We start from the raw sequence: 23126 nt of genomic DNA on the forward strand, positions 1-23126 counted from the left end.
ATGCCAACATTGTTGCCGTAAGCAATGAAAACTAATATTTATGAGAGGGATTATGAAGTTTGCATGACAGATGGAAATTCTATCACAGTTGATGTTTGGAATTCCCTTGAAAAGTAATGCAATATCTTGTTGTTTATGAATGAATGAACAAATGATTGTGCTGTACTGAGCTTATTCTAAGAAGGGATTTAGCTACTTTCCATTTTTCTTCAGAAATGTTGCTTATAGTCTCCTATATTTCAATACAAATATTGCAAATTCGTACTTCTATTTTTATTACAGATACAGACCCACGTGTGTTAGAGAAACAAGAACTACAACAGCCAACATATGTTGCTCTAAGTTACATTAACAGGTAAGCATTTTTTTCAGTGTAAATATGACCCCCTGTGGTTTGCCCTGACTGTCAGCAATATATGTGCATACTATATATACCAGAACAGTGCACATACTACACACTTCTTACTTTATTTAAAATTTTATACTGCATGTTTGCTAACTTCTGAAAATATTTACATAATTTACTTGATATCTGATCATCTTGATAGCGTAGGCTGAGAATTAAATCTTTTTATGTTAAGACCTATATTGTACAAAACAAGTGTTTTAAAATATTCTGTGTTAAAATATCTATAACAGAATATATTTGGTTTAATCAAAATGACTATTTGGAGATGGTTGCAAACTGGTATGCTTTTTTTAAAAAAAATCTATAAGGTCACTTCATTTGCACCTGGCAAGAGAAGCCTTTTTAAAGCTAGCATGTATTTGGCATGTTGGCTAGCATAAGTCTTTGTAAAGACGCACCATTTCTATGAGAAAATGTTCTGAATATGTAGAAATTAAAAGCGGTGGAGGGAAAAGGGTCCTACCAATTAAGGGACTAATACTGCAGTCTGAGCCTGACATGCAAACTGCTGAGCTCATAAGGAGCCTTATTGACTTCAGAAATTTTCTGTTCGGGGTAAGGGACTGCCTGCATATGTATAATCAGGGCCGACATGAATACATGTCTGGATGTTATCAGTTTTTGTAATTCCATGACTGAAGTCTAATTTATATGGATGAATTATTAAACAATTCTCTGTGAAGTGTTATTTAGGAGTATATCTACACTGCTGTAATTCCCAGTTAGAATAGACACATATGCACTAGCTCTGCTCCAGCTAGTTTTTAGTCCACTAAAAATAGTAGTGTGGTTGTGGTGGCATGGGCAGTGGCTTGGGCTAGCCACCCACGAATGTACCTAGGATCTTTGACAGGGTTGTACTCGAGTAGTTACAGCAAGGGACTAGGACTCAAGTATTTTGTATTCCATTCCCATTTCTCCCTCTGATTTGTGTCTAGACCGTATGCAAATCATTAAATCATGTTACTTTCTGTGACTTGATTTTCCCATCAATAAAATGGATATGTTGTAATAGTTCCTAATTCACAAAGGTGTTGTGAGATCTACTTAAAAGAATTGAAAGTACTCTGATGTTCTCAAACTGAAGGTACTACACCACTACCCCTATATAATGCAACCCAATGTAACACAAATTTGGATATAACACGGGAAAGCAGCGCTCTGGGGAGTGGGGCTGCGTGCTCCGGCGGATCAGTGTGTCAGCACGTCTGGCTCCGACACGCTGCTCTGAGCGGTGTGTTAAGGGTGCTGGGGCGCGGCCAAGGGGTTGGATAAGGGGCAGAGGGTCTTGGGGGGGGGGTCAGGGGATAGGGAGCAGGGGGGTTGGATGGTTCAGAGGTTCTGGGGTGGGACAGTCAGGGGATGGGAAATGGGGCGTTGGATAGGGTATGGGAGTCCTGGCGGCCTGTCAGGGGATGGGGGTGTAGATAGGGGTTGGGGCAGTCAGGGGACAGGGAGCAGTGGGGTTGGATAGGGAGTGGGGTCCTGGGGGTGATTAGGGACAGGGGGTTCTCTGGAGGGGGCGGTCAGGGGACAAGGAGCAGGGGGGCTTAGATAGGGGGTGGGGTCTTGGGAGGGGTGGTTAGGGGCAGGCAGTCTCTGGAGGAGGTAGTCAGGGGACAAGGAGCCGGGGGGGTTGGATGGGTCGGGGGTTCTAAGGGGTCAGTCAGGGGGCGGGAAGTGACTATTAATAACGGAAATGCTTGAGGCTAAAGCAAGTTCGATAAAATGCAGTTTCACCTATAACGCGATAAGATTTTTTGGCTCCTGAGGACCGCTTTATATTGGGGTAGAGGTGTATGTATAACGTGCAAAGTTTTGTTGTTGTTTACTAGTTAGTTTGTGCTTGCTCTACAGTCTCTTTTTAGGAGACAGTATGTGGGGAAGGCCTGAAATGAGACACTTTATTTTCATTCTCTTTAAAAGGCTCCAGGCTTTTTAATCATCTGATCATCATTCATTTCATTTTGTCAGTAATTTAGAATTATTAAAAATAAATATTTTGCAAGATGCTGGACATTGGGGTATGGATTTACTTTTGTAATCTTGTTGCTTCCTGTAAAGAGTCACTCACTAAAGTGCACTTGTGACATTTCAAAGCAGTAAAGGGAGCTGCCTGGCTAAAACTCTATTTAGTGTTTTGAAAATTTACCTTAACCAGTGTCTCTTTCTTTTTAAAGTCTGGCCTGAGTCACCAGAGGTATTTAAATTAAGACTTGAAGTTGCTGAGAAGTTAAATAACTTTTTAAAAATTATTTATCTAGCTAATAAAGCTCTTGCTTTTAAATTGTTGAATGAGAGCGCAGTTGTGATTCTCAGTATGTGCCAGTGCAGGAGAGTTAGATGGCTAGTTGTATCTATCATCACAGCCTCATCTCACCTCCCTCTCTTCGCCCTATTCAGGTGGACAGGGCATGAATGGGGAGCAGATGGAGCCTTGACTTTCTCTCCCCTTCCTTGATGTGCCAGACAGCTCAGCTGAGCCAGAGCAGAGGCAAGTAGCCTGTGCAAGGCAGAGGGCTGGTGCAGATTACTTCTCCCCTGAGAGAAGGGTGAACCAGGAACCATATTGTGAGAGAGAGATGTGGTCTGCTCTCGAGGCAGTACAACTAAGCAATGCCCCTTATTTAGGGATTTTACTAAAGCGCACCATTTAGTCCTAACTAAACATACATGAAGTATCACACACAACATGGCATCATTCTTCATTTAAAACAGGTTTCCCCGTTTTGGGTAAATCGGTTTTGGGGATGTTTGGGTTTCTTTTATAGAAAATTCAGTGTTTCTTGGGATGTTTTTTCTTTTCCAGTCACTTGGGAGATATGTATTTGAGACATGTACTATATGGGATTATACGTATTGTGACAGGGTCAGGCCAGATGGCTACAGGAGAGTGATAGAAGGCAGATGTATTAGCCCCAGGTTAAGTAGGTCCCTTTTCCCTGGGTAAGGTAACACGGAAGGTTCCAGAACAATCAGGAACTTTCTGGAAACAATTAAAACAGATTGGCTGCAGGTGTTCTAATCAGCCTATCAAGAAGCTGCTAGAATCAATTAAGGCAGACTAATCAGGGCACCTGGGTTTAAAAAGGAGCTCACTTCAGTTTGTGGTGCGCGTGTGAAGAGCTGAGAGTGAGAACATGTACTGTTGGAGGACTGAGGATAAAAAAGGTGTTGGGAGGAGGCCATGGGGAAGTAGCCCAGGGAGTTGTAGCTGTCATGCAGCTGTTCCAGGAGGCACTCTAGACAGCTGCAGTCCACAGGGCCCTGGGCTGGAACCCGGAGTAGAAGGTGGGCCCGGGTTCCCTCCAAACCTTCCAACTCCTGGTCAGACACGGGAGGAGCTGACCTGGACTGTGGGTTCACGAAAACGGCCAAACTGAAGGCTGCCGTGAATGTCTGAGGCGAGCAAATCTGCCAGTAAGCACAAGACCCACCAAGGTAAAGGAGGAACTTTGTCACAATATCAATAGCTAAGATGCCAGTTTCTATCTCCATCTATGCTCTGTGGAGGCTGAGATACGAATCTGAGTCTGTCACTGCTCTCAACCTCATAAGCCTGGGCAGACTGAACCTAGGTCTTAGTGAAAAGTACTGACAATAGACTGCAATACCAACTCACTGAGTTTAAACTTGCCTAAGGTATACGTGAAATAAGTGTGTTGGTCCCATCTTAGCTTTTGTTGATGGATTGCCCCCACCCCAAATCTAAAATCCACCATAAAACTTGGGATAGTTTCTGCTCCAGAGGAGGGATGACAGTGAAATAATGGGGGAAGTACATGAAAGTAAGCACTGGAGTGCCTTTTAGTGAGTGACTATTTTACCCGACAAAAGAAGATACACATGGTTAATAATTGTTGGCGTTGGCATGATTTCCTCTGACAAAAAAAACGAGGAGTACTTGTGACACCTTAGAGACTAACAAATTTATTTGGACATAAGCTTTCGTGGGCTAAAATCCACTTCATCGGGTTTAGCCCACAGAAGCTTATGCCCAAATAAATTTTAGTCTCTAAGGTGCCACAAGTACTCCTCGGTTTTTTTTGCTGATACAGACTAACACGGCTACCACTCTGAAATCTACAACAAAAGTGACTGTTCTTCCTGGAGAAAGCATCACTCTTTAAAGAAGATTTAAAGGGATGCCACTAACTTCAAAAATGTTTATCTGATACATTTTTGTGCACTATTAACATAAAGTTAGAGAGCATATTTTTATTCCCCCATCCTGCAGTGTGTTTGTTTTTGTACATAAGTCTTTGGGTGAGAGGCATTTAAAAATTAAGAAAAGGTTATTGTAAAATCACAGAAATTGACAATGGTAATTTCAGTATCATGCCTAATATTGGAAACTGCTTTAAACTCTAATTTTCTAAATGGATTGTCTCCCTTTTAAATTGTGTGATTGAAGCTGTTTAGTTAGTGGTTATTTTGCCTAAATGTTTCACTTGCAACATAATTTTGTAGAACAAACATTAATTGCTTCAGTAATTAACTTTTGCACATATAAACCTTATTTGATTTTTCATTTCTAGCCAACCTACTGTCATTTAATTTTTTTGATTTTTTTTAAGCAATGATTTCATTGAACCACCTGCTCTATGCAGCTCAAGGGAACAGCTGTATCCATGTACTAAAAAGACATGCATTCTATTTCCCATTTACGTATGCCAGAGCTGAGTTCTGCTTTATTCAAGGCTATGAACTCAGATTTTGTAGCCTATTACATGTCATAAGCATATTGCATACTGTTCAATATCAAATACCAAGTACTCAATGTACTTTTTTTTTTTTTTTTTTGAAACCATGCTTTTATGGTTGCAAAGTGGAACAGAACTTAGATTGGTTCTTGCCGTGAGCTCCAGACCTAAAACAATCTTCCTCTGCAGGTTTGGATGGTCAGTGTGTTCTGTGTGGGCCATGCATTCTCATGGAGCTGGAGAAAGTAAGAATTCTTAATGCTGTGGGATTGCCAAAATTGTAATATAAAATCAGTACATTTTGAGTGCGTGGGGGAAAGCAGAAAGGATGATGAGAAGTCATTCATGTGCAGGCTACATTGTCTGCTGATAGGTCACATTATGTGATGAGCAACACAAATATAACCACAGCCTACATTTGAGATATTTGCATGATGTCTTGCATGGCTGCTGTAATAACATAAAAATGGCAGCAGAAGTGGAGAGTGGAGGAAAGGGGTTACTAAAATGTGTTTCTTTTATGTTAGATCACTCTTCACCCTCCTCCTCCATCTCCAATCCCTAAAACTATTTTTTCCGGAATATAGGTGGTAGAATGTTTTATGTTCCTGTAAAGCTGTCCTGCAGTGGCTCAAGAGCACAAGTACCAAACTCGGGGCAGACTGTTAAGAACCAGGGCACAAACCCCGAAGTGGTTGCGAGTTTGATACTTAGATTTCACGAACCAATTATCAAGTGTAAACTTCTCAGGCACTGTAACAGCTTTAACATGGAGTTGCAGACAGTGACCTTCAGTACTCCAAACTGTTTTGCAATCCAGGGGAGCCTACCTTTGTGATAATGGTCCCTTACACCGAGGATCGTAGCAATATTCAGGTTATTCCCAGTCCCAAAGGACCAGTCACTTACCCCAGGTCAATTTCACTTTAGATCTCACACCATAGACAACATTTGTAGCTAATTCTATAATAAATTATCTAAAGATTTATTATATTAGAATAGAAAATGAGATCTATTTGCAGGGTTAGAGCCGGTAAACATATATACACACAAATTAGTTCCAAACTAGTTTCAAAAAGTAGTAGAAGCTTCTATAATAAATAAGCTCTGCGTGGCCTTCAGGGCTAACCCAGGCTAAGCACTTGGGATCTTTTGCTTATGCCTAGTAATCCTTGCCCCCACAGTCCAAGCTGCATACAGTTACAGTTCCTTCTTGTAAGAGGTTTTTATTCCCTTCCCCCCTTTGAGCTCTGAGCTGCAATCTTGGCTGATGGAAGGAATTCACTTGCATGACTCATTTTCATGGAAGGAGGGGAAGGGGAAAGAGCAATCAATTTGTTCCTCAATAATTTGTTTAGTGTTGATGGGTCTTCCCTGTTGTGCATGAGATGATGGCTTCTGTTGGAGACCAGCATTCCACACTAGGTAATGTCTCTCTCCTTTCTGGTGAGATACAGAGGCTTACAATACAAATGCTCAAATATTATCTTAGGATACAGGTATTGTAAGTGATATTAATGCATACAGCAACTTACAAACATGCCACATTCTTATAATTGTAATATCCATTTTAACAATGCTAACACACAAGTGAGCCAGACTGGTTCCAGCTATGTATGTGGCAATTGAGGCATGGGGACCTTGGCATGAGCTGGCACTTGGTATGCCAGCATCACAGCCCCCTTAAATTCTAATGCAGCTTCCGAATTATGGTCATCTCAGTCATTGAAGCTCAGGCCTCATCTCTGCTGGAGATCTGCTGCAATTACAGCTGTCAGCCAAGTATGTACTAGTGCACAAGAGTAGACTAGCTAAACTTCTTCTATTTGCACTGGTGGAGTTTTTCTTTGCTTGAAACCAGGATTATCTTCTCCAGTGCAAATCTCAGTTTGCAGAGGTTTACACTGTCTAGAGGTTTGCACCAGTAACTGATTGAAATCCCAGCAAATTCCTAGTCTAGACGAGGCTTAAGTGAATGTCCTTCTTTTTATAATCCACCAATATTAATGATTGCTTCCTGATTGCATTGCCCTTTACTCTCAGAAGTTAAGATAGGAGTTAGTAAAATATAGTACTCCCAGAGCTGATGCACTTCATCTGCATCCATTCCATAATTACAGGGATAGCAGATTGCAAGGTAGACAGAAATGTGTATCTGTAATTCTGGTGCCATCCAGAAAGAGACTTCAGTGCAATAATCCTTCGGGGTAGTTTTTCAGAATGCTGAGCTGCAACATCTGCTACTCCTTAGAGATCTTTCTTTTGTGCACGTTAACAAGAGGGGCTCAAGGCACCTATTTGTCTTATTTCATTTAGATGTGAAGATCAGTGGCAATAATCTACATGATTTGTCACTTTTCTCTTGTGCGCTGCACCTTGGAGTTAATTAACATGGTTATGAATCTTGCTCAGTCTATTATTTGAACATTCTCACCTACACGATACTCATTTATGTTTCTGAGACTGTTAGCCTGGGACTTGAGTAGAGACAATTCTTAACTCTGTCTTATTATAGTACCGCATAATGTACTGTGCTTGAAAAACACTATCAAGGTTTTTAGGCTTAACATATTACCTATTTTTCTATTGGGAAAGATCTTTCAGTGCCCGTTTATGCCAAGAAAGATGTTTGATATCAGGCACTACTGAGAACAAATTGTTGACCCAAAAACCAAAATCCATCAAGTTCAAATCCATCTTTTCAAATCCACTTTATTTTTAAATTATCATTACTGATAATTATAAAAAGGCAATCACTAGGGAAATATTTTCATTGTTCTAAGAAGTAATATTAATAATTGTGTGGGTATTATTTTTAAAAAATGAACAGTTGATGCGAAGACCTAATTATAAAATACTTCCCCTCCTGAAATGTATACAATAAGTAGGAGGCTAGAAGTTTACTAAAGGCTTGAAAATAGATCAGAAATACATGCCACAATGACTGATGTTTTATAAGTGACCACTCAGAAATAGATAAATAGATAAACTTATTGGCTATAAACTCTTAATATATCTTAATAAATGAAATATGATTTTCTCTTTTCCTACATAATTTATTAGTCATAGCTATTAAAAACAGGGTAGATTAATCTGTTGTAAAAAAGAAGAGTGAAAACTGACTTTAAGACTGCATTCAAGAACTATATCCAAAATAATGCCTATAAAACTGCAAGGTGAAAAAAATTAAAATTAATTTTATAATACACTGATTTTTGTAACACAGAAATACTGTAAGAATGTTTTAATTCTTGTGTGTAAACATTTTTTAAAATAGTCTAAATTATTTTAATTGTTTGTCTAATATGGTCCAAAGATACAGTCTACTGCTGAGAAAACAGAATTTGCAGTCTTTGGCACTGACTTATACACTCTTTTCTCAGCAGCAGGCTGCATCTTTGGACCATATTAGACACAGACATTAAAACAGGAGGTTTCATCTGAAGATATATTAGCCACTGCTGCACACTCTAGTATGTTTTTGCTTTCTCTGTGTGTCTCCTGTTCATATTGTGTCTTTTTATTACCTTTCATATATGTTTACTGTTTTGCCTCTAAAATAGATTGGCCACAGCTCAAGATAAGGTCAGCAAATATTCACGTTATATATGTCAGACCCCAATGAAGGATGCAAGCTACAATGTCATCTGTTGCCTCAGGCTGCTAGCAGATTCACAAATACATTTGAGGATCAGCCTGCACTATGTTAGTTCCTTGACTATTGTGGCAAGGTTAAAGACTTTGCATACCATATTTTGTTGGTCTGCTGTATCAGGATGCCTTGTTTTCTGCAGGGTAATATTCTTTTTTCATAAATTATTCATAAATTAGGCCTATGTTCAGCAACGGTACTGTACCATCTCAATATAATTAAAATAGCTTGTCTCATTGATATAAATACATTTTCATAGCAAAAACAGTTATTTCAAATGTTGAAAAATAACATTACAGTGATAAGTATCCCCAAGAGGAGGAGGAGGAGGAGTGGCGGCGGTGGTGGTGGTGATGATGATGATGATGTGTGAAATATATTTATCTCAAGTCATAGGTTTCCTTTCAAAGCTTGGAGGGCAGGGGGAGAGAAGCCAGTGTTATGGAATCAATTACATAGAATTCTTTCAATCTTTTAAACTTCTAAACAGTCTAATCCTTTCTCCCCTTCCTGCCAGGTTAATTTCATAACCCTGATAGATTGTAATTCTGCAGAATCATAGGCAAAAAAAAAAGAGAATACACATCATTTTAATCCGTTTATTTTGTTTCCCTCTCTCTCTCTCTAAAACAGTACTTGGGTTTTTCCAGGTCTTGATTCAGAAATGACTTTTCACAAGATTGTGAAAATAGCATTTGCTAAGGGCCAGATCTTGAAGTCATTATTTAGCTTTCATTCAGTTTTTACTTGGTCTGTATTCAGGCAAAGGTTCGCCTAAAAGGGGAAACAAAAGCTGAGTGAAGATCTCAGAATTTGACTAAAGATGTGGTATATAGTAAAGTGTATGAATTTTTGCAATAGTTCTTTTGTTCAGTAGTTCCCAAGATCAAAAAGCAATTGCCAGTCTTGTTTCTCCTGAAAATTGATAGATGTAGCAATAACACTTTAAAAAAAAAGAGTAAATTTGTCTGATTTTACACGTTATTAGGAGATTAGATATATAAACTAATAGTTATTTTAATAGGTTTCTTTTTATTCAAATGTAAATTGAAAGTATTGGCCTTTTTTGCATGGAATATAGATATTACTGAAATAAAAGTTATGTTTATACTTAAAAGCAGCAAAGAGTCCTGTGGCACCTTATAGACTAACAGACGTATTGGAGCATAAGCTTTCGTGGGTGAATACCCACTTCGTCGGATGCATGTAGTGGAAATTTCCAGAGACAGGTATAAATATGCAAGCAAGAATCAGGCTAGGGATAACGAGGTTACTTCAATCAGGATGGATGAGGCCCTCTTCTAGCAGTTGCTAGATCTAGCAGATCCAGACTAACACAGCTATCCTTCTGATGTTTATACTTGACACTTGTGTGTAACATTTTGAAATAGCATTCTAAATCAAATGCAACCTGGCACTGAATATTGGTTATATCAAACTTAAATACAGGCTCCTGTGTTAAGAGTGATGTCTGTTGTTTCCATTCCATTCCATCCATTCCATTGGATTGGCATCTGACTAGCACTGATTATTTACATCCTTTAATATTTAAAGGCCAGATTAGGACCTTTTGAAAGTTGCACTAAGACAACTACTGAACCTTGTTTTTCCCCCTCCAAAAAACATTTTCCTTATTGGCCCTTTTTGGTCATTCTGGGAAATAAAACCAAGAGTTGAACGTGTATAGTGACTGAGCAATCTATTTACCCCTAGAAATGATCTCTCCATATAAGCAATGGGGCATGTAAGCAAGGGGGAAGTTTACAATGCCACTTTGCATGATGAATCAGCAGTTGTTCTGTTTGGATGAATAAAGGGCTTCAGCATCCAGGCCGGTCACTCCAATACCTTTCGCCAACAGTATTCATGTAACTTTTTTTTTAATAAACAAAGAATATTGAAATAAAAGGACATTGCTGTGAAGGCCCATGTTTTGCAAAAATGATATAGAAGCACTTTACTAATAATTTCTTGGTCAAGGCACTGGACTGGGATTCAGAATATCTAGGTTCATTTCCTGGTCCTACCTATGTGGTATAGTGTGATATTTGGCAATAGCTGGGTGCATTAAAAACAATGGAAAGATTCCTGGTGTCTTCAGTGGATGCTGGATCAGGCCCATCATTTCTCTGGGCCTCAGTTCCTTATCTCTCAAATGGGGATAATAATGCTTCCTAATTTCATAGGTGAATTGTGAGGATTAACTTATTAATGTTTGAGCTGCTTGGCTACTGTGATGCTAAGGGCTGTATAAATAGTTGGAGAGATTGTCATAACAAAATGTAAGTTGAGTTTTAAACATCCATTCCTTTGCATCAGGCACCGTAATTCAATGGAATCAAATTTTTTTTCCTAAAGAGCATAAATGATGACACTAGCACAAAATCACTCTCCATTGGACACCTATTATCAATCTGAAGCTGATTGATTACAGACTTCATAGTCCCCTCTGGGTTTTTATATATGTAAAAAAACTATGGGTTACTCTTGTTTTGGTGCCTCAAAATGTAGAGTAATTCTTAGCTAACTTCACGCCATTGCTTCTATCAGTAAGAAGATGTTGCTAAGATTTTAATCTTTATTGTTCCATGTATGTTGAGGAAATGAAGCAAGGAACAAAGTTAGAAGTCAAATAGAGTTCCTGGTACAGTACTTGGAAACTCATGATAAAATTCTCTTTATTGTTGAGGCTGGTGTGGCCAGATTCATCCCCTGAGGTAATCGGGGGAACCTCCACAGAAGTCAATAGAAATACCTTGTTTTCATTCAGGACTGAATCTGACTGAGAATTAATAAGGTTAAAATTTGAGGATGGACTATTCAAATATAAATCTTCTCCGATTCAGCCAGACTTCTACCTGAAATCAGTATCTCTATTGGCACGTCCGGATTTGGCCCAGGCTGCCTGAAACTTATTGACACTTCAGAGAGGCAGAATAGATGGTCAAACGTTTCTTCTTGTGTCTTAATCCTTTCCTGTTTCCGAGCCCTGAATAAAGAAGATTGATGAAATATACTTTGAAGATGCAACTACTGATGCATTTCAGCTTTTACCAGCCATATCACAAACGAATTCTTTTTAAAACTGATTCAACTTGAATCTTTACTTATAAATTATAAATTTGACTTTTAATAAGAAAAAGCAAAATTACCTTTATGTGTCATGTTTAAAGCTCATTTAAAAAATCTTTTCCCTACCTTCTTGCCTCAAAATAATGCACTTCCTCTTAATAATGCTGGTGCCCTGCTTCATAAGAGAGAAAATTGGTGGAAGAGATTTTTCTCTTATTGAATCCTATTCAAGTCCTGTATTTATCCATGAGAATATCTCTACAGAAGAATCTGATGCATTTTTGAGTTGCTGTTCAATATGTTCAGGTTTTTAAAATGTTTGATACTTTATAGTGGTTACTACTGCAGCTCTCTTGCCTATTTCTTAAATAAAACTTTCCCTTCTGTAACATAATACTGTCTTATTTGTATTAAATATCATGCCTCTGTAAAAGTATGATCATTCTCTCAAAACATTACTCTCACTTGCACTGGAGGGGAAGGTGCATGCAGATACTTCCAGTAGCTGCTGGATTGAATATTTGTGACAGAATACAGAAACAGATGGATCAAAGTAACATGTCACTTGACAGGTAATATTTTTCTGTCTCATCTTATTTTTATGTTTGTGGTGACTAAGTCGATCATGTGTTTTTATTCATGTAGTCATATCTTTACACTCTGCCATCTGACTTGTTCTGGAGATGGAACAAGACAAACTTCAGATGGTAATTTAAACAAGATGTGCCGAATGAATATTATTTAGCGCAAGGGGAATGCCTTTGGGTTTGGAAAGATTTATGCAGTTGGCTTTGTTTTTCTCTCTCTCGTTCTCGCTCTGTCTTTATCCGTCTTTAAACTAAACAAAATATAAAATGCCCAAGATTTATAAAATGCATGGCTCTTTTATGTCAGAAATGAAGATTAAAAAAGGATAAATCAGCACTTTAGGAAAATCTCCAGCATTATTCTCAAATAAAAAAAAATTAGAATGAATTAAGATGCAAAGTTCATTCTAGAATGTATTTTTTGAAGACTATGAGAAAAAGTTGACTAGCTTTCCCCATGTGGTGTTCAAGCAGATAAAAAATGAGAAGGCAAAAATAATCCACATCTCTCATTCATTCTCAGACTTCTCAAAATTACATTTAAGGTCTTGAATGCAAGATGTTTAACCATGCTAGAATTACCTACAAGGAGCATATGAATGTGGTTTAGTTAGCACATATTTAGGTCATAAAAATAAATAGGTTCAAGACTCTCTTTCAGTAATACTTGAATTTATCAGTATTTTCATTTTGCCTTCATTCGAGGAAGGAAGATCCTATGCTTAAGGCATTAGATTGGGATTTGGGAGATCTACTGTCAATTCGTATCTCTTCCACAGACTTCATATGTAATCCTGGGTATGTCACTTATCTCCATTTCTAAGAAACAGAGATTATTTCCTTTCTCTTATACATTGTCTGTTTTACATGTTTAGGCTCTGATCCTAAAGACAATACATATGTGCTTAAATTTGAGCATATGAGTGGTGTTACTGACTTTAAAGGGATGATGCATCTGCTTAATGTTAATTAAGTGTGAACGTATTTTCATCATCAAGGTGTTAGATTTTAAGCTATGTGGGGCAAGGACTGTCTCTGACAGCATCTAGACCCCTGATTGGGTTCTAGGCATAATGTAATATACATACATAATGACCTTTTATCATGTAGCATGTTCATGAAGTTATTTAAAGAAATCATGAAGGAGCATCACCTGTTCCAAATTGCTTGCAGAAATCAGAATTTGTTAGTGAGACCGAAGAGAAGATTTATATAGTGGTTTGATTTCAAAAGGAAAAGTGATCTACATTTTTATATTTGTATTGTGTAGTATATTAAAGTGCTGAAAAGAAAAAGCTGCAGCCATTTCTGCCTCCTGTTTCATCCACTGAAATAACTACAGTGCATGGTTAGTCACTTCTCATGCTGATAATTTTTTTTAATTGGTTACAGACATTATGGAAAATTCCAAGCTATAAAGATAATTTTCTGGGAAAGTTCTTTTTTTTTTTTTTAAAGATCATCTTGACCATCTTAGCTAAATTTTAATGACTTTGAGATTTGTGAGTTTACCATCTCTGGAAGCTTGAGGCAATCCAGGTCAACCACATGTAATATTCATTGACTGTGGCCTGATTTTTTGCTTAGTAATCCAAAGTATACTTGTATAAAGAGATGAGCACTGTTTTTGCATAGAACTATCTAGCATATTTTGTTGAAATAAAAAGAGATAATAAAATAATTTCTTCTTACCCTGAGCTGATGCTTACTATTTTAGCAGGGCTTATCTCTACAGACACGTGTAGGATCGGTCCACAGCAGGGACCAAAGATGAGACTTTCTTGGGGTTTAGAGGCATTCGAGTCAAAAATGTTTGTTGTTTTTAATACAATTTGTTTCCCATTTATATTTTTTTAGTTATAGCATTAGGTACAAAAGTCACAGCAAGAAGAAAGTTCCTGATGGTTTTCTGTTTAATATACTTTGCCATTTGTGTACTTAATCAAAAATCTAGCAAACCGTACAGTTCTTGAGTTTGGTCTCTGTGTCTGTGAACATTTTAACATTTTCATAGATTCATAGATATTAAGGTCAGAAGAGACCATTATGATCATCTAGTATGACCTCCAGCACAATGCAGGCCACAGAATCTCGCCCACCCACTCCTGCAATAAACCTCTCACCTATGTCTGAGCTATTGAAGTCCTCAAACCATGATTCGAGGACTTCAAGGAACTGAGAATCCTCCAGCAAGTGACCCGTGCCCCATGCTACAGAGGAAGGCGAAAAATCTCTAGGGCCTCTTCCAATCTGCCCTTGAGGAAAATTCCTTCCCGACCCCAAATATGGCGATCAGCTGAACCCTGAGCAAGATTGGGCAAGATATGGGCAAGATTCACCAGCCAGATACCCAGGAAAGAATTCTCTGTAGTAACTCTGTAGTAACCACCCCATCTAACATCCCATCAGAGGCCATTAGGCCTATTTACCATGAATAGTTATATTTTCTTGCTCTTTTCTTCATTTAGAAAGCTACTTTGATAAAGATCTCTTCTTTTCACATTTGCACATGGTGAAAACTCCCAGTAAAGATTCTAGGGGAAAATTGGGCATGCAAAAAAAATATATTTCTCTATATTCTCACCCTCAAAAAACAAACAAAAAAAACCCCCTGGTAGTGAATGTTCTTTAGACTGATGATCAAGCACAGAGAAAGATATTTTGATCTATTACGATGCTATACATTGTGGGCCAGATCACTCTGCTCCCTATACACTGCTCACCAGCAACCACACACCACACAACAATAACACTAACCCAGGAACCTATCCTTGCAACAAAGCCCATTGCCAACTCTGCCCACATATCTATTTAAGGGGACACCATCATAGGACCTAATCACATCAGCCACACTATCAGAGGCTCGTTCACCTGCACATCTACCAATGTGATATATGCCATCATGTGCCAGCAATGCCCCTCTGCTATGTACATTTGCCAGACTGGACAGACTCTATGTAAAAGAATAAATGGACACAAATCAGATGTCAAGAATTATAACATTCAAAAACCAGTTGGAGAACACGTCAATCTCTCCGGTCACTCGATTACAGACCTAAAAGTCACAATACTACAACAAAAAACCTTCAAAAACAGGCTCCAACGAGAAACTGCTGAATTGGAATTAATTTGCAAACTAGACACCATTAAATTAGGCTTGAATAAAGACTGGGAGTGGATCATAGAATCATAGAATCATAGAATATCAGGGTTGGAAGGGACCCCAGAAGGTCATCTAGTCCAACCCCCTGCTCAAAGCAGGACCAAGTCCCAGTTAAATCATCCCAGCTAGGGCTTGGTCAAGCCTGACCTTAAAAACCTCTAAGGAAGGAGATTCTACCACCTCCCTAGGTAACGCATTCCAGTGTTTCACCACCCTCTTAGTGAAAAAGTTTTTCCTAATATCCAATCTAAACCTCCCCCATTGCAACTTGAGACCATTACTCCTCGTTCTGTCATCTGCTACCATTGAGAACAGTCTAGAGCCATCCTCTTTGAAACCCCCTTTCAGGATGGGTCATTACACAAAGTAAAACCATTTCCCCATGCTTATTTTTTCCCCCTACTGTTACTCACACCTTCTTGTCAACTGTTTGAAATGGGCCATCCTGATTATAACTACAAACGGGTTTTTTTCCCCTCCTGCTAATAGCTCACCTTAACTGATCACTCTCGTTATAGTGGGTATGGCAACACCCATTTTTTCATGTTCTCTATGGTGTGTGGGTGTGTATATATATATCTTCCTATTGTATTTTCCACTGCATCCATCCGATGAAATGGGTTTTATCCCACGAAAGCTTATGCTCAAATAAATTTGTTAGTCTCTAAGGTGCCACAAGTACTCCTTGTTCTTTTTGCTGACACAGGCTAACACAGCTACTCTGAAACTGCTCAAATAGTCCTTTGGGGATTGTAACTAGATGAAACAGCTTAGATCAGTTCCTAACTATCTCTAACCTATCTTGTGGCCTGTATGGAGGTGGAACCTCGCAGTTAATAAGGGAGCCATAAAGGGCTTTTTTGATAGCCCACACTGTCAGTAGTGTTGAGCAGATGAAGCCTGCAACATAGATTCTGAACTATATGTAGAAGTAATTAAGCAAAAGGGGGTATGTTAATTTCAGCTCTGTTCTAAAACCTGTAGAGATATGTGGGGAATCAGGGTTTATCATTTTTTGTTTTGCTTTATTAAAGGACCAATTTAGCAATGTGAGAAAAGGAAAGTATCTAAACTCTTTAGAGGTTTTTACAAACAATAGAAAACCAAAACCAACCAATCAAAAGTAGTTCAGTATAATTCCTATTCTTCTTACACAAAGAATCATCAAATATTTTCAGTCTAGATTATTTATTTTACATTTATAAAATAAGAAATAGAACAAATGTAAAATTGCCATGAATGAGAGAGAGAGAGAGAGAGAGAGAGAGAGAGAGCACGGTGTGAGTCTGTCATTGTAAGATTTTCTATTTTGTGTTGAATCCCAGAGTAGACTCCCCAGCGCAGACAAATAGAGACTCTTCCCATTTAAGGGTCAGTGGACAGAAAATAGTATATATTTGTATTATAGTAGCACCTACAGGCCCTAACTGAGACAGTCCCCTTTGTGCTATGCAGTGTGCAAACACAAGCTAAGAGACAGCTCCTACCCCTGAATAATCTAAGTAGGCAAGACAGACAAAAGGTGGGAGGGGAAACAGAAGCAGAAAGAGATGTTCTTCGAGTACTGGTCCCTATGTGTATTCTACACATGGGTAAACACGCGTGCCCTGCACCTGAGACTTCAACATTTTGCAAGTAGTGTCCATTGGTCTGACTGTGCCCTGGGTCTCATGCTCAGGACTGTGATGCGGGTTCTGGGCAAGAACTGCTGACTCAGCCCTCTGTCATGCCAGCTCCCATTAAAGAAAGTAAACTGGAGCTGGCTAGAGAAAACATGTGCCTAATTGGGGAATGGGAGACAGCTGCCTGCCCAATTAGCCTGGGGCTATATAAAAGGCAGGGAGGAAGGAAGCCAGGAAAAGAAGGGGAGAGAGGGAGCAGAAGCAGAGCGATAGCTCTTCCTTCCTGGGTGCAGACACTACAACCCAAGCTGTGTATGGTGAAAAGGTGGTGGGAGCACACCCTGTAAATAAATGGCACCAGTGGTTACTGAACCCCAGGGTCTTGGAGTGACTTCGTCAGCACAGCAGGGGCGGGAGCCAAGAGGGCAGGAACAAGCTCTTCAAGGAAGCAGGTTTTCAGGGCAGGGACAAGCTCTTATTCTGTGTTCTGTGCAGCATCTAACACAGTGGGTCTCAATCCATTTCTGCATGCTACTGTAATGCAAATAATATATTTTAACTATTTTTGTATGTCTTCTAGTTTATACACATTTTAAAAAATCATGGCATCTGAATTTTATATATCTGGACAAAAACATTACTCTACAGATTTTGCCTTTCATCTCTCCCTCAATTTATTTTTGAGAAATGTGTGTTTAAGCTCCTACTGTGGTTTTTGGCCAGTCTTTGTCATCAACAAACTGCTGAGTTTCAAACCTCTGCCCATTAGGAGGAGAACCTGAAATTCTGTAATGAAGGGAATTTTTCATAATCTTAAAGTTGTTGTTTAAAACTTTTTTCCCCTACTACTAAGATCAAGTGACTTTATGAATTAACTCTATTAGATAACAAATCTGTATCTTCGATACACCAGAACAAATTAGGCTTTAACAAACAATAAAGTAACTGAATAGTTAGAAGAATGGCCGTCTGCTGAGCCCATTTCCAGAGCCATTATAAATGAAATGCCCAAACAAAGTACTGCTGAAATGAAGTAAAAAGCCAGGATGCTAAAAGTTCTAGTAATCCTGTAACTGCTTTCCTCACCTCGTTATTCCCCAGTAAATGCATTACAATATGAATGTCCTGACTTGACTGCATGAGTATAATAACTTGTTGGAGAGGTGTGAGAATATACCAAGAGCTACTATTTTCACATTCTGATCTCTGTGTGCATGCATGTGTGTGTTTGCACATGCATTTTGTGCAAGGCTGAAAGTTCCGTTTTCTTTCCAGGGCTCAGTTCACTGTACAAAGGACCCAAGGAACTTTGTGGCTCTCCTTGTTGTCTTTAGGGAGATCACATGTTGGTTCATAAATAATGGTGACTAGAATAAAAAATATAGGTAAGGCTTTCATTTGTGGTGGATACTGTACCACATTCTATATGTTAGAAATTCATGAGTACTTACCGTTGGAATAAGGAGTCATGCCTAGTGATTAGAGAACAAGTATGGGAATCAAGCGTTTTAGTTCGGTTTTCATGCTGTGCCAGTGTGTGTGTGTCTGTATATGTGGAAGTTGTTTACTGTCTTTGCCTGAATGTTCCATTTTGAAAAGTAGCTATAATAACCTGACGGGGTGCTGTGGGTCCTACTTATTGATTGGGAAGCTCTTTGAGATAATCTGTGAAAGACACTCATTTTAAATGTGTTTATTTTCAGGTATTGCAGGCACAGATTAGAGGTCCCATAATACCATAAAAAAGAAGGACATCGCTTTTCACAAACAGAAAAGCAAAGAATTTTTCTGGATACTATTATCCCCCTTTCTGACTAATTCAGGACTGGAATAGCAGAGGAGTGGCATGTTAGAGAGGAAATGCATTGGCAAAACTGAAGTGGGAAACTTGTACAAAGCAGCATTTAAATATTAAGGGCCAGATTCAAATGTATTTCTGTATAATTACTGTTGCACTAGAAGCAAAATTTTATATGTATATGTTACCATGGCTGCATGTGCACAATTGTACATTCCTGAACTTGGAAGTCTGGCCCTAAGTATATAACTGTCATTCAGTGTTTTATGTACATTTGTTTTATTTATGTTGTAGTTCTGTATTAGTTCTCATTACTGCTTTTTCTTGGGTCCCAAAGTTAGATTCCAGTGGTCTGAAAGAGTTAAACAAATGGCACGGTTAACTGAGTGACAATTCCTTGCAATAGCTTTATTCAAGAAGGTTTCACTATAGTATAATTCACAAGGCTGACTTAACACTTTGCACCCTGGCTTCCATGCTAGCAATTTATTTGAAGGCACTAGGTCTCTTTATCTAATTTCCCAGAGAATTGAGAAAGTGTCTTCCTCAGACACCTTTCCAAAAGTGATAGATAAAAGTACAGATAGAGACAGTTATGAGTTTGTGGTTGGAAAGGCTCCCTGTACTTCCACCTGGATAGGACTTTATATTCAAGTGATAGCCCACTATTTTGCAGCACCACCTATTTGGAAACTCAAGGGTTTGAGATAACGTATCCTCCAATTGGGAAAATGCTGCTTGGTTTTCAACTCTTCTTTGCTTTCCTTCTTTTTACAATGTTTTTCTGGTCTTTTCTGATGTTTCTATTGGTGTCCTAATCTATATTTCTAATGGAATTACTATATTGGATCAGAACCCTGGCCTGTCTCTCTCTAACGGTGGCCTGGTGAAGGTGTAAGAAATGCTGCAATAGATAGTTTTGGAAGAACCTGCCTATAGGTAAAGTTTTTTCCTACCCTCTATCAGTTAGGGGTGGTTTTTATGCCAGGTAGCATGAGTATTTATAATACTACCAAAACTCTTAAGGTTGTAGATTTCTATTTTTAATCTTTGCTTTTGTAGCTCCTTGATGTTCTTGTTATCCATGTAAATATCCAGTCTCTGTTTTTGCCTTAAATAATACCTCGTAGCAATGAGGTCCACTGCTGCTGTCCTCTGTAAAGTATTTTCAACACAACTAATTAACAGGAGGAGTCCAATCTTAATTATCTACATCTGCTCCCTGTGTGACATACAATAATTATTTTAAAGATCTACATTTTTTTTTTCTGTGACCTCCTATCCCAGTCTCTCTTATTTCAGTTACTTACAGTGGCCATTGCTAAAAGGTCAATATTTATCAACAGTTTAAACAGGGTCAGTGGCCATACTCTTTGAGAGGGGTTGCTGGGAAGCTTCTATCCTACATAGGTGATTGATTGATTGTCAGGGCTGATGTTGGCTTTATTTGCCACTAGCCTTGCATATAACAGCATGATTTGAATATTTACATTACTGCACCACTGAAAGGATGCTCTTAATGGGACCTTTGGGACACATGGTAAACATCTGCTAACCAATAGGAGATTATTATCCTCTAGCTATGCTCAGTTCCTAGAGATAAGTTGTTCTCAAAATGCCATGAATTTGATTGAACTGCATATAGCAACCTTTGCAGTAGAAGAAAAACTGGAAATGTTATGATTTTAGATAGAGGACTGAATATTCTTTTGGTGAAGGATATTCTAACTTGCCTCATATCACATGCTAAGAATATTGTCTTTATGCTCTTGCAGCAGAGATGTTAAAGGCATGAAAGGAACTCCCTTTCACTTTCAGTGGGAGTTGTGCGACTGACTGCTCTTAGGTTTTATGGCTACATTACCAGGCCTGCTTTAATTCTGCAGTTTTATATAATTAATTGTACACTTGTAATAAGGTGGGAAAATACAAAATTTTGAACACTGAAGCTGAGTTATGCATCCATATTATATTGTGTTCATATAATACCTTGTTTTCCTTGGCACGGATTTTCTGAATGTTTATTTTAACACACTGGAATTTTCAAAGGGTATGTCCACACAGCAACTGGGAAGTGTCTGTCTCCATTGGGAATTACATGTGTGTGCTACGTCTGCTTCAGTTAGCACCTAGAAACACCAATGTGACCATGCCAGGGCAGGCAGCAGCTCGGGCTGGCCTCCTCAGTAAATACCCCGGGGGTCAGGCAGGACTGTACTCGGGTAGTTAGCCCTAGTTGCTGCCCACACTGCAGTGGCCACATTGCTATTTTTAGGCACTAGCTTGAGCAGTGCTATGGTGTTATATCTACCCATACTGGGAATTATACCTCCCGGCTGCTGTGTAGAAACATATCCTCAGTGTTGCGTGTAGTGGTACCTTATTGATTACCAATAAGGTAAACTAAAGCTGTGCAGCTAAAGACCTATGCATCTAATTGAAAGTTTGCACCATAGTTTTAAGAGTCCATAAAATGTTGTGATTTCCTCCCTGAATGCAGTAGTTTAATTTTGTCTGTCTGGTTTGGATGAAATGCTTTAATTGAATTTTACAGCAGTTAAACTTAGAATCACAGTAGATGACAGCAGGAGCTTCCTAAAAAGTGGGGGGACTCACCAGCACCCAAACCATAGCCCACCCCTGCGCTGCCCCTTTCCACAAAACCCCTTCCCCTGAGGCCTCGCTCCTCTGTTGCCTCTTCCCCCCCACCAAGACCCTGCCTCCCTTTTACTCCTCTTAGCCCCTCCCCCAGTCGTTCTCCCTTATGGCCTGTAAAAAGTGATGTGGCCATGGCCCCCCCATTCCGGTACCCCTGACCAGCAGAACTGAAAACAAAACTTCTGTGTCAATTCATCCTGCTGCAATAAATGATGAATGATTTTTCTGTAGACTTAAGAGACTGATCAGCAAATATTCAAGTAAAAGGAAAGATGCCTATTGACTTCAGTGGGAGTTGGATCAGGTTTAAAAGCCTATAAATCTGCAGGTCTCTAGTGATGGTGTCTGAATGACTTTTCTTAGCAAATTATTCCATTGTCTAATTAACATGAAAAAGTTTCCTAATTTCTAACTCAATTTTTCCCCCTTCTGAGTCCCTTCAGGTGGTTGCTTCTTGTTAATACTGCAGCTAAATCATCTCAAAATTGACATCTCTGCTGCAGAGAATTATTCCAGCCAAGTCACTACCTATATATTTTGATCTCCAGTAATAAATAAGGCAAGTTGAGTGAATTCCTGGCCCTATTAAAATTGATGATAAAACTCCCATTGACTTCTCTAGAGCCAGAATTTCACCCAATGAGTTTTATTCACAAACTTAGTCCTCCATCTGGAAAGTACTCATGCATGAGTTATCCACGTACCTAAATGTCTGCAGGATTGGACATTATCCAACTAGGTGGTGATTGCCACAAATTGAATGGTCCTGTCTGAGGGTTTGATTCTGAACTCTCCACAGTATAAATCAAGAATAACTCCAGTGAACTTAATGTTTTTACTGGTGTGTAAGTGATATCAGAATCAGGCCTTTGGCCTCTCTGGTGACTCTCATGATTGCGATGTGGTGCTTTTTAAAAAAAGACATTGTGCAAGGATCAAACAATTTTATTTAATCCCAAAGCTGAATTTAGTAAGTATTTGTATTTCCAATTTCAAATTGTAATGTTTTAATAGACGTTTATAGAAGTAAGCTGACAATCTGTGAGCAAACAAAACTAATCAAATCACCATCTTATGGAACATTGGAACAATCCCAGGAAATGTTTTCTCAAAAAGGGGTGGTTTTAGCATGATTGGAAAGACTTCTGGCAGATGTGGCCAGAAGTACAAGCTTAACAATATTAAATGAAAAGCTATACATTAATTTTTTTGTAAAAAGCAGCCATGTAAATGGAATGCATTTTGATATTGTTTCATATGAACTGGGAAGTGTGTTCATAACTGCAGGGAATTAAGTTATGAGAAAGTAATTTCATTGATCTGGCAAATATGCATGTTTAATATGCAAGTGGATAATCTTAAATAAAAATACTATTTGATTTTGCCAGGCTTGAAGTATTTACAGGCTAGCTGACTTACTCTACAGCTCAGATGTCAATGAAAAGAATGTGTTTTCAGCTTG

At 38.7% G+C, this 23126-nt stretch overlaps 1 protein-coding gene across 1 annotated transcript in view; it reads left to right on the plus strand.

The window, feature by feature from the left end:
* The window catches only part of JAZF1 (JAZF zinc finger 1), a 283113-nt gene that overhangs the window by 146107 nt on the left and 113880 nt on the right, over positions 1–23126 (plus strand). Inside the window, exon 2 of the mRNA XM_038389921.1 lies at positions 283–355. Within this exon, the coding sequence (XP_038245849.1) occupies positions 283–355 (73 nt within the window). The remainder of the gene's footprint in view (positions 1–282; positions 356–23126) is intronic.

This window comes from Dermochelys coriacea, chromosome 2 (genome assembly GCF_009764565.3).
Source record: "Dermochelys coriacea isolate rDerCor1 chromosome 2, rDerCor1.pri.v4, whole genome shotgun sequence".
Classification (NCBI taxonomy): Eukaryota; Metazoa; Chordata; order Testudines; family Dermochelyidae; genus Dermochelys; species Dermochelys coriacea.